Source organism: Bactrocera latifrons, unplaced genomic scaffold, assembly GCF_001853355.1.
Source record: "Bactrocera latifrons isolate USDA-ARS-PBARC rearing strain unplaced genomic scaffold, ASM185335v1 scaffold_165, whole genome shotgun sequence".
Classification (NCBI taxonomy): Eukaryota; Metazoa; Arthropoda; class Insecta; order Diptera; family Tephritidae; genus Bactrocera; species Bactrocera latifrons.
In genome coordinates, this window is record NW_017535130.1 from 153,115 (window position 1) to 166,380 (window position 13,266).

General features: G+C 34.6%; 1 protein-coding gene across 2 annotated transcripts in view; it reads right to left on the reverse strand.

Annotated features, from left to right (window-relative positions):
• Positions 1-13,266, reverse strand: part of LOC108966595 (titin) — a 358,580-nt gene that overhangs the window by 11,511 nt on the left and 333,803 nt on the right. For both annotated transcript variants that reach the window (XM_018929587.1, XM_018929586.1), the window contains 4 exons: positions 6,389-6,484; positions 5,875-6,121; positions 5,458-5,621; positions 861-1,092 (listed from right to left, as the gene is read on the reverse strand). In XM_018929587.1, coding sequence (XP_018785132.1) covers positions 861-1,092; positions 5,458-5,621; positions 5,875-6,121; positions 6,389-6,484 — 739 coding nt within the window. The remainder of the gene's footprint in view (positions 1-860; positions 1,093-5,457; positions 5,622-5,874; positions 6,122-6,388; positions 6,485-13,266) is intronic.

Consider the following 13,266-nt stretch of genomic DNA (forward strand, 5'->3'; position numbering starts at 1 on the left):
AATTATTGACAAATTAATAAAACATATTAAAATATTAAAATTTTGTTCAACAATATTAACCCTTCTCTAAATAGTGTCTATTAARTTTTGTGCTATTTTCTTTCTTTCGCACTTGAGTTCTATTCAACAAAATTGCATTAAAACTGTCCTAAGGCTTTAAAATTCAATTTCCTCTTAATTTTCGCTCACAATTTTCGATTTTCAAACACACACACATACGCACAGAAAGCAAACATTCGTAAGAAAAGTGGTGTCACAAAGTGCCTTCATTTGCTATCAGCAACGCAAGCAACCCGAGCACAGGTCCAATGACGACCGAAAGTCGAAAAGTTTCAAACCCAAAAATGGCAAGTGGAGGCCAACTCGATGCAATTAATAGGCGTAAATGCAAAAACAAACATACGCAACCTTACAGTAGCACACTTTCATGTGAAGGCCTTGCCAACATTGTTAACTAAATGCGCTAAGTATTAGCCAGTTGCAGTCACTGCAAGCAACTAGTTTGTCTATATGTATTTCCATTGCATTTGGCGCATAGAGTGCGGCTGATAACAAAGTGCAAACGAACTCAGTAAAATTACATTTTTGGAATTTCCCAAAAAGAAGAATATATATAAAAATCAATTAAACGTTGCATAGTTTCAGGCGCTCAGCAATATAATTCGTATTATAAGCAATTTATCGCATGGACGTTTGAGATGCTTCTGCAATTTATCGGCTGCTACCATTTATAGTAGCTCAAATGCTGCACAACCACTCACAACGCTTAACGCTCAAAATTATGCCACGCATAAATTTCAACAGGTACAATGCCTACCGTTGCGCCAATAAAAGTTTCATAATTTTAAATGGCAACTCACCTTTGCTGACTGCGTTCGCCCACACCACTGCCGCTTTCACCGCTATTCACGCCAACAGTGCCATTTGTCAGGCACACAGGTGCATAGTCGGCGATTTGATCCTTTTGCAGATCCAGTGTGTCACCTGAGGGCGATGTACGCCACACCATGCCACCGGAGGATGCATCCAACCAATAACCGTTACCGTTGCGCGACAGGCTAGGCATTTTGAGCACATCGGTTGGGTGTGCGCCTAAAAGTAGTTTAAAAAAGAGAGTTGAGATTAATTGCAGGCAATAAAATGTTGAATGGTGATGCTTTAAATGAAATTTTAAAACGTATTTTTAAATTTTTTTTTATTTTGAAAAATATTTTATTTTTAATTTCAGAATATTTTTTGATTCAAAATTTTTTATGTTAATTTAATAGTTTTTTTTATTTAAAAATTTTATTTTGAACTTAAATTTTTTTTTTTGAAATTATACTTTTTTAAATTTATGTTGAATGAATTAATTTTTTTAAATTTAAATTTTTTGGTTTATTTTTAAATAATATTTTTTGTTAATTTTTTTTTATTTTAAAAAATAATGTGTCAGTCGCTTGCTAGTCTCAAGAACTTTATGAGCATACAAAGTGGAGTAAGAGTGAGCTCGGATTATAATACTGAAAGTCTATTGTTTTCTCTCGTTGACTAATAAACACTCACCATAGCAAATTCTCGACAAAATTCTTTAAAGAATCGTTGGAGACTTCTTTCATTTCAGCAAACCCTCTTTAACAAACTTTTTCCTACAGATCTGTTTATATTAATACCAATCTTGATATGTATGTAGCTTCGATAATGCCTTAGAATTAACTTGCTGTTGCCTACATTTAAGGTGTATTTGCTCAGTGACTAAAATTCTATGAATGGTTTTATAGGTAGCCGTTTAATTTTTGTTACCGACCTTTGGGCTGAATTAGCAACAAACGGGCGAATAGATATATGAAAAAATTCTGAAATTTTATGCAAGTCCTTTTCTCACCAAAAATCTGCTCATATGTCGAAACCACTGATATCGGACTCAAGTCCTGTAAGGAAAACTTTTTTATTTGTCAGGATATCTTTTCGCAATATTCTCGAAGAGAACGCCACAATCTCCGAAGAAATGATTATGATCGGTCTACTAAAGCATATAGCTACCGTGCAAATTGGCCAATCAAAACGGTAGCATCGCGTTCTTGTATGAAAACTTTCTTATTGGTGAATGCTACAAAAGCTGCAATGCAATCAAATTTAACGCTCCTTTTTGTTCATCACAAAAAGCAGTACAAGTATTGTTAAGCCAAACAATTTTAATTTTTTTGTCCAAAAATTTAAATATTTTAAATAGCTATATTTTGCCAATGAGTTAAATGCTGCTGACTACGCAATTATTTTTGAACGCATTTGATTTATGCGCATTATAAAATTTTTTTCATTAAACGCTTTACCACACTTGCTTGATAAAGCAAAAAACAAAAAAAAAAAATTTAAAAAAAAAACATGTTTTCAAATAAATAAAAAAATAAATCGCGCTGAAGGCACTTTATACGCGGTTGCATTGTGGGCGTCTGCGGCATTTTGTCATGTGTTAATAAATGACACATGCAACCATCAGTGTCCTGTGTACTGCTCCGCGTGCATAAATATTGTTGCATGCAATGTTCCTTCCCACACACACACACACACACCCACACGCACAAAAGCACGCGCGCATGCTGGAAAGCTTTTAATGCCATTATAGCAGACAAGTGACCAGAATGGCCGGCATAGTTAGTAGCGTTGTATGGCATTTAGCAAAGTGAATGTTGCGAAATGTGAGCGAACACAATGAGAAAGCAAGAAAAAAAAGAAAAACATTCAAAAAAAAAAAAAAATTAAAAAATAGCAAAAAAAAAGCACAAAACAAGAAAAATGGCAGAAAATCACAGTGGCGGCAGCAAGCAAAGCAAACAAAAAATAATGCAACAAAGCAGCGAAAAGGGCGAAAAAATCACAATAAAGTGGAAAATTGGCAACAAACAATGAAAAAATTGCTTGCATTAATGTTGTTGTTGTTGATTTTGCTGTTATTGCAGCAGCGCAWTGAACCAATTAAACTGTCAGTAATACAACAGCGCAATGCGCAGTCAAGTGTTTTATTGGCATTGCGTTTGTATTTTTTGAATTTTATTGCATTATATGTCTTGTTAACTGYTTTTCACATGGCAACATGTGCTTCTGTGTGTGTGTACACATATACAATTAATTTTTTAAACTGCAACTRTTATTATTTTTTATTCYTTATTTTTTTTTTGGCATTGTCACGCCGAGTATTGTTACATTTTGGTTATTACAGATATACTTTTTGTGTGTATTCTACATGTACCGTTAACACAGCAGCAGTTAAGCATGAAATTTCGTGCACACATACAACAACAAACATATGTGCATGCCACCCACCAGTACTTGKCTGACATTCATGCCACTTCATTGGTGAGCAAATGCATGTGTGTGCGCCGCCAAGTGAGTCTGACTGCTTTACATGCACTTGCAAGTGTAAATATACATACGAGTGTGCGTGTGGCTGCTGCCAGCTGACCAAGCACACTTTTTGGGTGGCAGCGCAATGCGCAATTTAAGTACACTTCAGTGAGTGCAGTGGTGAGCGAACGCATATATTTGCAGATACACATCCACACATGCGCTCACATATACACACACATACTCATACATATGTATATAAACTCTCAAGCGGCATGCACCTGCTTGCGTATTTTTAACTGTTGCTGCTGCTCGAAAGCGCTTGCTGGGCAAATTGTTGTTGCTACTGCCTAACAATGCTTTTGCTACTTTAGTTTTTGTTGTTATTGTTATTGTTGGCACTCCATACTCTCAACAGTGCTCAAATATGGTGCGCATTTATTACTTTTGAGTGCTTTAGTTTGGCGTGCAACGCACTTGGACACACAAGTGGCTGCTTTGCGGCAATACACAGTAAATTGTATGTAATTGTAGTTCGCCAACAACTTTAAGTTGTTATTTGTAGTTGCATATTGTTTTTCACCATTTTTTGTTTGTTTGTTACTGTTGTTGTAGTTTTTCGAAATAGTTGCAAATTTGMTTGTTTGTACTTGTGCTACATAAAAATTGTAAGCAAACTGGCGCCTGTTAATATGCTGAAGCTTTAAACATTTTAAACGCCCAAATGTATGCAAAGATTTTCATGTGTTGCGATAATATTGGTTGAAGTGTTGAATTAAGTAATGTTGGCTGGTATATGCAATGAATTACAATTTCTTTGATTTTGTGGCAACCCTGAAGCCTAAATGTAGGTMATAATTTGTACAAAGTATGTTAAAATGCTAACTTATCGATTTGTTGTAAGTAATATTTTAAATAAAATGAAATTAGCACATGTTTAACCACCACTTTATAGCAAATATTAGCATTGTTCATATAGGAAGAGGAATTGAATGAGGAAAATTAACTTACAAACGTAAGATTGCATTGAAAAACACTGAGGCAAATTAGTTTAATTAGATTACTAATTATTTTTAACAGCGGTTGTAGCAAATTTATATTAAAATGATGCAAAAGTATGAGAATCGTAGCTAACTGTAAGCCAAAAGCGTATATAAAGCGTGTAGCGCCTAGATGTGTGCTAAGAAAAATCAAAGTTGGCAAAATTATAGAAAAAAAATAAATTGTAAATGTCTTAAATCTGGAAAATGAGATATATGGACTATATGTATGTGTATTTAAAGTAATTAGTGCCTATATGTATGCTAAAAAAAATTTAAGTTGGCGAAAATATAGGAAAGCCCACACATGGAACAYGTTTTTAATGCTGAAAATTAAATTTTATGGAATGTACGTGTATTTAAGGAACATCGCGCCTACATTTATGCTAAGAAAATTCAAAGTCAGCGAAATTGTAGAAAAGAACAAAATTGAAAGGTGTGTTTAATATTGAAAATAGGTTTTCTGGTCGTTAAWAAACTTTAACCAGCGGAACTCGTTATTATAATACAATTAAAAAAAAAAGTGTGCCTAATTGTAGCTTACAATTGTTGCAAAGTGTGACAATTTTGGAATAAAGAGAACAAATAATCAAAATTAATACATATACTGGCAACGTAAATCTCAATATTAATATTTCCTCAGTGTTTCTAAATTTGAGCACAGTACCTTGAATTGTCTACAAATCTTCCAAAACTTTTCCATTCAAAGTCTCCTAGGTTCACATGCCTCAGTATATGTAAATATAACTATACGCTTGTTCTTGTTTTATATATATGACTATGTCGATATGTTTGCATATAAAAATAGTGTGTATGTGTTGTTGTTGTATTGCATCACGCACGTAACACGCGTGTTAAATGTTTCCGTTGCCGACATTCAGGCGTCGCCGTGAATGCTGCTGCAGCTGACGCCATCCGGCATTGCAATCAGCTGGCAACTGTTCTCAGCATTCACACGCACACACACACACACACACACACACATACTATACTCTTAAGCGTGAGATTCTTTTTTATTCAGTTTTATAGTTTTTTTTTATTTTTTTGTGTGCGTTTTTGTGAAATGTTCTTAAACAATTTACTGACAACTCACCTCTGATTGTATTCAATGCCGATTGTTTCATCATCATGTGCTTGCGTTTAATGAAAACCATTGCSCCGAGTGAGAGCATCATCATGGCCAAAAAGGCGCCGAGCAGAATAATGAACCAAGGTTGTGTGAGCACATCGTCGACATGGTCCTGATTGATGGGGTAGCTGTAAAAGTAGAAGGAAATATTTATAAAAGATATATAAATAATAAGTAAATAAATAAAAAACAAAGAAAATGTTAATGAAAATATTGTCAAATTTTGTGATAAAAATCATCAGAAATCAGTTTTTATTTTTTCAGATTTTTTTCTAATATTTCTTTTTTTAATTTTGTTTTTTGTTCTCTGATATTTGTATATTTTTTTTATAATTTCAATAATTTTTCATTCTCCTTCTGTGCCAAATCTCATATACTCACCGTTGATTAATGAACGGATCCAGCCGTTTGGTTATTGGATCCAAGCGCAGCGTTGCGGGCGCACAATAAGGTCCAATGCCAGCATTATTGCCAGCTGCTACGCTAACTGTATACATCACGCCCTCCGTTAGATTGGCCAACACCAGCGTGGGTGAGGCAGAGTCAATGGTCACATTTGTTAGTATGCGTGAGAAATTGTGCGCCGTATCAATACCACGCACAATCACGTGATAGAATAGTAAGATGCCTGTGAAGAAAAAAATTAAGAGTTTAAAAAAAAATACGTAAGTGTATGAAGAGCTGAGTACTATTTCGCAAAATTTAAGATTAAATAAGTGGTTACTTAGCCCACAGCTATAGCATAAAGTACTTGGCAAATTTTCGAATTTTCTATGCATGGCATATCGGTTTAAATTAAAATGTATACCTTGGTATTCATTTATATATAAATTGCACTAAATTTTCTTATGCTTTTTTCACACATTTTTAACATTCTATGTATTATGGTACTCACCATGTTGTGGCTTCATTGCTGGTGCTCGCCATTTCAAAAATACCGCTGAGGAATTCAATAGCACAGCTTCCATGCCGAATGGTGTCTCGTTGATGACTATAAATATAAAAATAAAATAAAATTTAATTTCATYGTATRTACAAATATAAATAGACGAATGCTATAACCAACTGGAAACTATGTATAATACTTGTAGAGTGGATAAAAACAAACACGTTTATTTTTCTTCCAATAGTACTCTTAATAATAAGTCCTAAGACAACTCTAGTATTAGCTTTTASCCSTAATGSAAAGYTTCTCCACCTTACAGTTTGCCATTTTTTATTTCTTTTATTATCAGACAGAAAAATTGAAAGCTTGCTTCCAACTACTTAAAAACCTATCTGGTCTCAAATATTTCGTAGGTTATTTATTGTTCTACAAAATTGTCCCGTATAAATACTTMTTTTTGTGAGGAGGCATTATTTTATTTAATAAATAAGCAAAAATAATTTTTTTTTACACAATTTAATTATCCGCAATAAACATTCCAAAAAATGTTAAGTTCACTCTAGTATATAAGCGAACTTCAGAAGGACCTTCAAAAAATGATGTCTGGCCGTGAGAAAGATTTGCTCCACTTAAACTGATCTCAAATCCAAAAATAAACAGCACTAATAATATAACAACAGAGGAATAAAAAAAAAATGATTGAAGGTAAAACCATTGGTTAAACAGTTTCAGAATTTTCGTCAGCCACTTTGTGAAAATAAGTGCCATTAGGTTACATTAAGTAAAAGAAGAAGAAGACTTCGAAACTATATTTCGCATTACTTGAGATTTTTTAGGTATATTTCGTAAGTACCTCTATATATAAAAGCTAAAAAAACGTTTTTTTTTTATGTTCACAAATGAATAGAAGAAATATTTCACCTCCAATACAAAAGAAGAAAACAAAAAAAMAAAAAAAATATAAAAAAATCCTTTAAAGGTCACATTGGTTTTCTCCAGTAAAAAACAACCTTTTTTCAACAATTTTTTCTTTGGCAGACATTTTTCCAAAAAAAATTAAAATTTCTCGGTATATTTTTTTCTTCAAATAATCTTAAACGAAAAAAAATCTTTCGTCCAAGTCTTTAAGAATTGTATCTCAAAGACCTGTGTAAAATTTCATAAAATTTCATAAAATTTCATGAAGCTAGGTTGGGTAGTTCTCGAGAAAACTTGCTTAGGGACTTTAAAAACGCAGTTTCGAAAATATGCGATTAAATGCGTCATTTTTAGTCTAGCTAGCCTCGAGCGCCCAACTTGTAAAACCTTAAAAAATATTTCAAATTGCTTCTTAACTCTCCACAGCAAACATTTTTTTTTGCTAGGTGTGGTCTAGAGGCTGTGGTTGACTTCTTGTGGTTGACTACTTAACTCTTAGACCTCAGACTAGCTCAACAAGTCTCGCTCAACAACAGTAGTTGTGCAGTCGCTTAGTTCTTCTGATCCAGGGTAAATTGTAGATATTTTTGGAACTCTTCGCTCTCAGCAAAGTCCACTTTTCAATGGTTGTAGAAAATTCAACTGGACACTGTTCGCTTGGTATTCATACAATATGACTGAATCATATCAACGCAAAAACGCTTTGATATTATACCTTTAGATATCTAACTAAGGAAGTGACAACAGAAATAAAACACCTAAGCAGACTTGTRATAGCTGCAGGTCGCTTTGCCAATACAGAGCTGTTGTCCAACAGAAAATTTTCGTATGGCTTCACAAAGGAATGATCATAAATAACAGTTGAACTGYGGTGCCCTGACTTTCTGAGGGATCAGCAATCTAACCTAACCTAATCTTCTTGTAAGGAACTCATAGAGATTTGAGTCAATTTGGTTTCCTATAAACCAACGCTAAAATGTAGCCCTTGACAATACTAAAATATCCAAAAATACTGCCCTTATTATTGCCCTAAAGTAACCAAAATTTAAATTATTCATTACTATTTATTTAACACGTGATTACATTAAATTCTGTGCAAAGCAATTCCACCGAAATTTGAAGAAAGTGTTTATTGAAATGAAAGTGAGGGTTATCATGCATAGATATGCATATACATATACATATAAATACACATATGCTTTTATGCATATAGAAAGCGCATATATAATATAAAATGCACAAAGCAATTCCTCAGCGTCCGTTAACAAGTGTGAGTAAGTGTCTGAGTGCATAAATCCCAGTTGATTGAGTGTTGGAATTTTGCGGCAACGCTGGCAATTTCTAACTCATTTCGCTAAGCTATTTTCGTCTACGCTCAACTCTTTGTTCCGACTCTTCATGCCAACACTTTTGTTGTTCTAGCTATACTTTTTACTTTTTTGTAATTTTWGCTTTCTGTATGCAACTCACACCGCATTCTGTGGCACACACACATACAGCGCGCTCATTATTATGCATGTATGCATCAAGTGCGAAGCATAGTAAAGAAAAGTTAAGCTGCAACGGTAGCTAAGTAACGCAAAGCAAAGCAATTTCTATTTAGATAAACACACGCCAACTCCACCTGACGCTATCCTCTTCCCCGACTGCGATGAAGAAAGTTAGTTGGTGTGAGGAGTACGGCAAGCCGGCCACCAACACAATCAAACGTTTAGCTAAATGAAGGTGGCAGCGCTGCTGGTGTGTGGGTGCCTGCGCAGTGTGCGTGATGTGAAGGGCGCAGCAAATGTGGCGGTGAAGTGGCGAGGGCGCACAAGSCGACAAATTAGTGTGCCTGCCAGTTGTGTGAGTATATGTATGCGTGTGTTTGTTTGGCAAATACGAGCACATGCGTATGTGTGTGTGCAGCAGCCACCGCCATGTTATGTGTATGCATATGTAAAGTACCGTTTACTTTGCTGGCTTGTGCTTTTCTTTTGCATCATTTTTCAAATTGCATACAAATTGCGGCACGAAACAGCAGTTGACATTTGAGTTGTGTCGCCAACGCACATCCTCACCCACACGCATACACACATGTGCTCACATGCGCTGTCGTCATTGCCGCCGCCTGTATGTGATCTGCATACTCGCGCGCTGCACTTGTGGTAATACCTCAGCAAATACGCTGTTGCAAACAAATAAAAACGCCTTTAAAGCGAAACGCTGGAACTTTTGCGGTTGTTTACTCAACTCGAAACGCGTCCCCACTTCACCACAGTCGCATAATGCGCCGCAGGCACCACAGCGCCACACACACACACACATACACCCAACGTTGCACACGACATTCGTGTCCCAGCGCACACACCTTCTTCCTTTGTTGCTTCTTATTTACATGTCGCTGCTTACTGCGGATTCTAGCATGCTCCACAAGCGCCTGCATGTATGCTATGATAAATCAGTTTCGCTTGGCAAATGCATATGCGTGCGGCTGTGTGTGTGTGTGTGTGTGCAGCTTGTTTATGTATTTGTGTCTGCATATAAAATAATTGTTGTTTATCTTTTTCGCAATTGCAATTGCAATTTCTCCACAATTTCGCTTTTTTCCTAACTCTAATAGCAGTCTAGTTGTGTGGGTGTGTTTGTGTGGGTGTATGCAGCTGCGTACTTCTGTGCGCTGGTTTGAAGTATGTATTTCTGTAGCGCAAGAAAGCAATTCCAAAGTGGAAATGTGATGAATACGGAATGAGTTTGATTTAAAATTTTTGCTGCGCAACAACTTTCTAACGCCACTCTGTAAATAGGTGTGGGTGTATTGTGCCAGAAAATCGGTGTGGTTTTCGAATTGTCGCAAAAATAATAGATGTTCTGTATCTACATAAAATCTTTTATTATGTATGGTATGTATGTATATAAAATATTTATAGATTACTTAGGGTTTCAATTAGCTGCGCTAAGGTAAATTTAAATTAGAATAAAGATAGAGCGAAGGATAAAGTTAAATATTATATAATAAGAAAATAAAATTAGATAAACCGTTTACTTGGCTTACACTGAGTTTAGTAATACTCTTCACATTTCAGCATTTCTTATGGCTAGATGGATGGCTAGATCTTCATATGGATTTTGTTCAGTTAGTTTGTATGTCAGCTATATGCTTTAGTGTTCCGATTTGAACAATTTACTCTCATATTTTAGCATTTTTGTGTGTAAAAATCTGTGTCAAATTTCATGCAGATATCTGGTCAAACAAAAAAGTTTTTCTTACAAGAATTCGATTTGGATCGGTTAGTTTGTATGCCAGCTATATGCTATATTAGTCCGAACTGAAAAATTTTCTGGGAAACTATGACGTTGTTTAAGGCAATATTCTGTACCAAATCTCATGAAGATATTTTATCAAATAAAACAGGTTGCCATACAAGGACTCGATTTTGTTTGATCAATTTGTATGGCAACTATATGCTATAGTGATCCGATCTCGTAAAATTGCTTGGAGATTGTAGCACTATCTGAGGCAATAAGTTATATTAAAGTTCATGCATATGACTGATCAAACAAAAAGTTTTTCATATAAGAACTTGCAATATTTCGTTCACTTTGTATGGCAGCTATATGTTTTAAAGCTCCGATCGTAAATTTTTTTTCAGAGACTATTGTATTTCTTTAGATAGTATTCTGTGTCGAAATTCATTAAGATATGTATCTAGTCAACTAAAAAATTTTTCTATACAAGAACTTGATTTTGATCGTTCAGTTTGTATAGAGCTATGCGCTATAGTGGTCCGTTATGAACGATATAGACAAATAAACAGCTTCTTGGCGAGAAAAGATCAAGTGCCAGATTTCAGAGCGCCAACTCAAAAACTGAACGTTATACCGACAGCCAAACAAAAGCAACTGCTCTCAGAAACACATACACAGTATATACAGGTAGTACACATGCAAGTATAAGTATTACTTTCCATCAATTTTGCCTTGCATTTTCGGCACCTAATTGCATATTTACTTTCGCAAAAAAGTTTGCATACCATCAACTTAAGTAATTTGTGTATTTACACGCTTAACGCATGACTTGTCACAGTGCTCCCATATGCCTCATGCAAGAACGCGCTTGTTCAATTCAATATCAAGCAACGAATATAATACAATATCCCTTGTGTTACTTTCCAATATTACTCAATACAATACGACAGCATGCGCTTTGTGTTTGCGAACACTTTCTTAAACGACCCTTGAAATTGCCGACCCTCTGATTACCCGCAGCGGCAAAAAGCGTATTGTCGGTGGAGGAAGAAAGTACGACAAACACAAAATAAATGAAACCTGGCACATGTGTGCCGCACCGGCCCACCTCTAAGGACGCTACTTAGCATTTAGGGCACAGCTGATGTTGCAACACATCGATTGAAATCAAAAATTTCGCATTTACGTAATGAAATTTGTCGAGTACGCCTCTTTTTTTTTTTATTTTTTATTTTTTTTTTATTTTTTATTTTTTGTCAAGCAGTTTTCAATCATTTATTATTTGTTGCGTTGTTACATTATGAAATTAGGTTATTGTTACGAAAGGGAACAAAGGATTCGCGCTATAGCGTGCAATGACTGTTGAGTATGTATGTGTGTGGGAAGGGTGTTTGCAAAAGTAAGTTGTGGCTAATCAGATTGGCGACTACGCCGTTCAGCAACTATTTCCTGAATGAGTAATTTTTATTTTTTATTTTTTTTTTTTTGTAGAAGGGATGAGGGTTGCAAAACTAATGAGTAGAATAAGTAGAATAGGAAGAATGGCTGGAAATATAATTTTATGAAACATATACTATATGTGTCGGTATTTTCAGCAGTTTTAGCGTAGACTAATGCATTTTGCTGACCCTCCTTACTAACTCTGTGCTTCGGTTTGCGAAATTTTTGCGACATATAAGTAAAAGTATGTGTATATATTGATTGTAAGGGCATTTACATTTTTATGGAGCAACTTGCAGCACATGCGCTTAATGCCATTGCCGCTATTTACATAAATTAAAGATAACTAGTTCACTAGTGTCTTCGATATTTTCTTGCTGGTTACAAAAACCTGGCTGAGAGCCAAATTGGCACAGAAAAACAGCATATGGTAATATCAGTCGATTTCAATACGCCACTTCTCTGCGCGCTTACTTTTCGCCTCACAAAGAAAATTACAAAAAATTAAAAAATGCAAGAAAGGAATTATATTGTTGAATTCAATAGAAAAAAATATGTGTGCAACTCTTTAAAGTGACATAACCGCTGCATATTCAATCCATATTTGATTTTAGCAACTTTTCTGGTTTATACCAGTTTATGACATTTATACCAGTTGTATGTTCGATTCGCTGAAAACTAGTATAAGTATTAAATTAGTGGGAAGTTAGGAAGAAAAAGTGTCTATGCAATATTTTCATTGAAAGTGGTATAAAAATAGAATGAAAATCTGGTTTGAAGATACGAACTAGTATGTCAGCTGGCACAAAATCATATTAAAACCATACATATTTAATCTGTAATATTATACGGCTTTTTGGGGTTTATACCGGTTTATGCAATTTATACGACTTGTACAATTATCCAAAAACTGGTACAACTTTGAATCATGTCAAAAAAGCTAAAATTTGGTCAAATTATTTATAGTATAATATTTTCTTTGAAAATATAAATAAAATATAATAATTTCTTTAAAACCGGTAAACAAATTGAATGGAAATCACATTTATAATCTTCATAGTCAATATTTATTACCAGTAGTATTAACAGCAGTTTTTTTTTTGTTTATACCAGTTTATTCGACTTATACCACTTGTTTGTTCGGTTCACCAAAAACTGGTATAAATACAAAATTTATCAGAAAATATAAAATTGAGAATACACAAGTGTTTATATAACATTTTTTGGAAGCGGCTTAGAAATATTTTCGAGTAACGCAATTTGCTCCTAAAAATGTAAGCAGACGAGTATATATGGCTGAC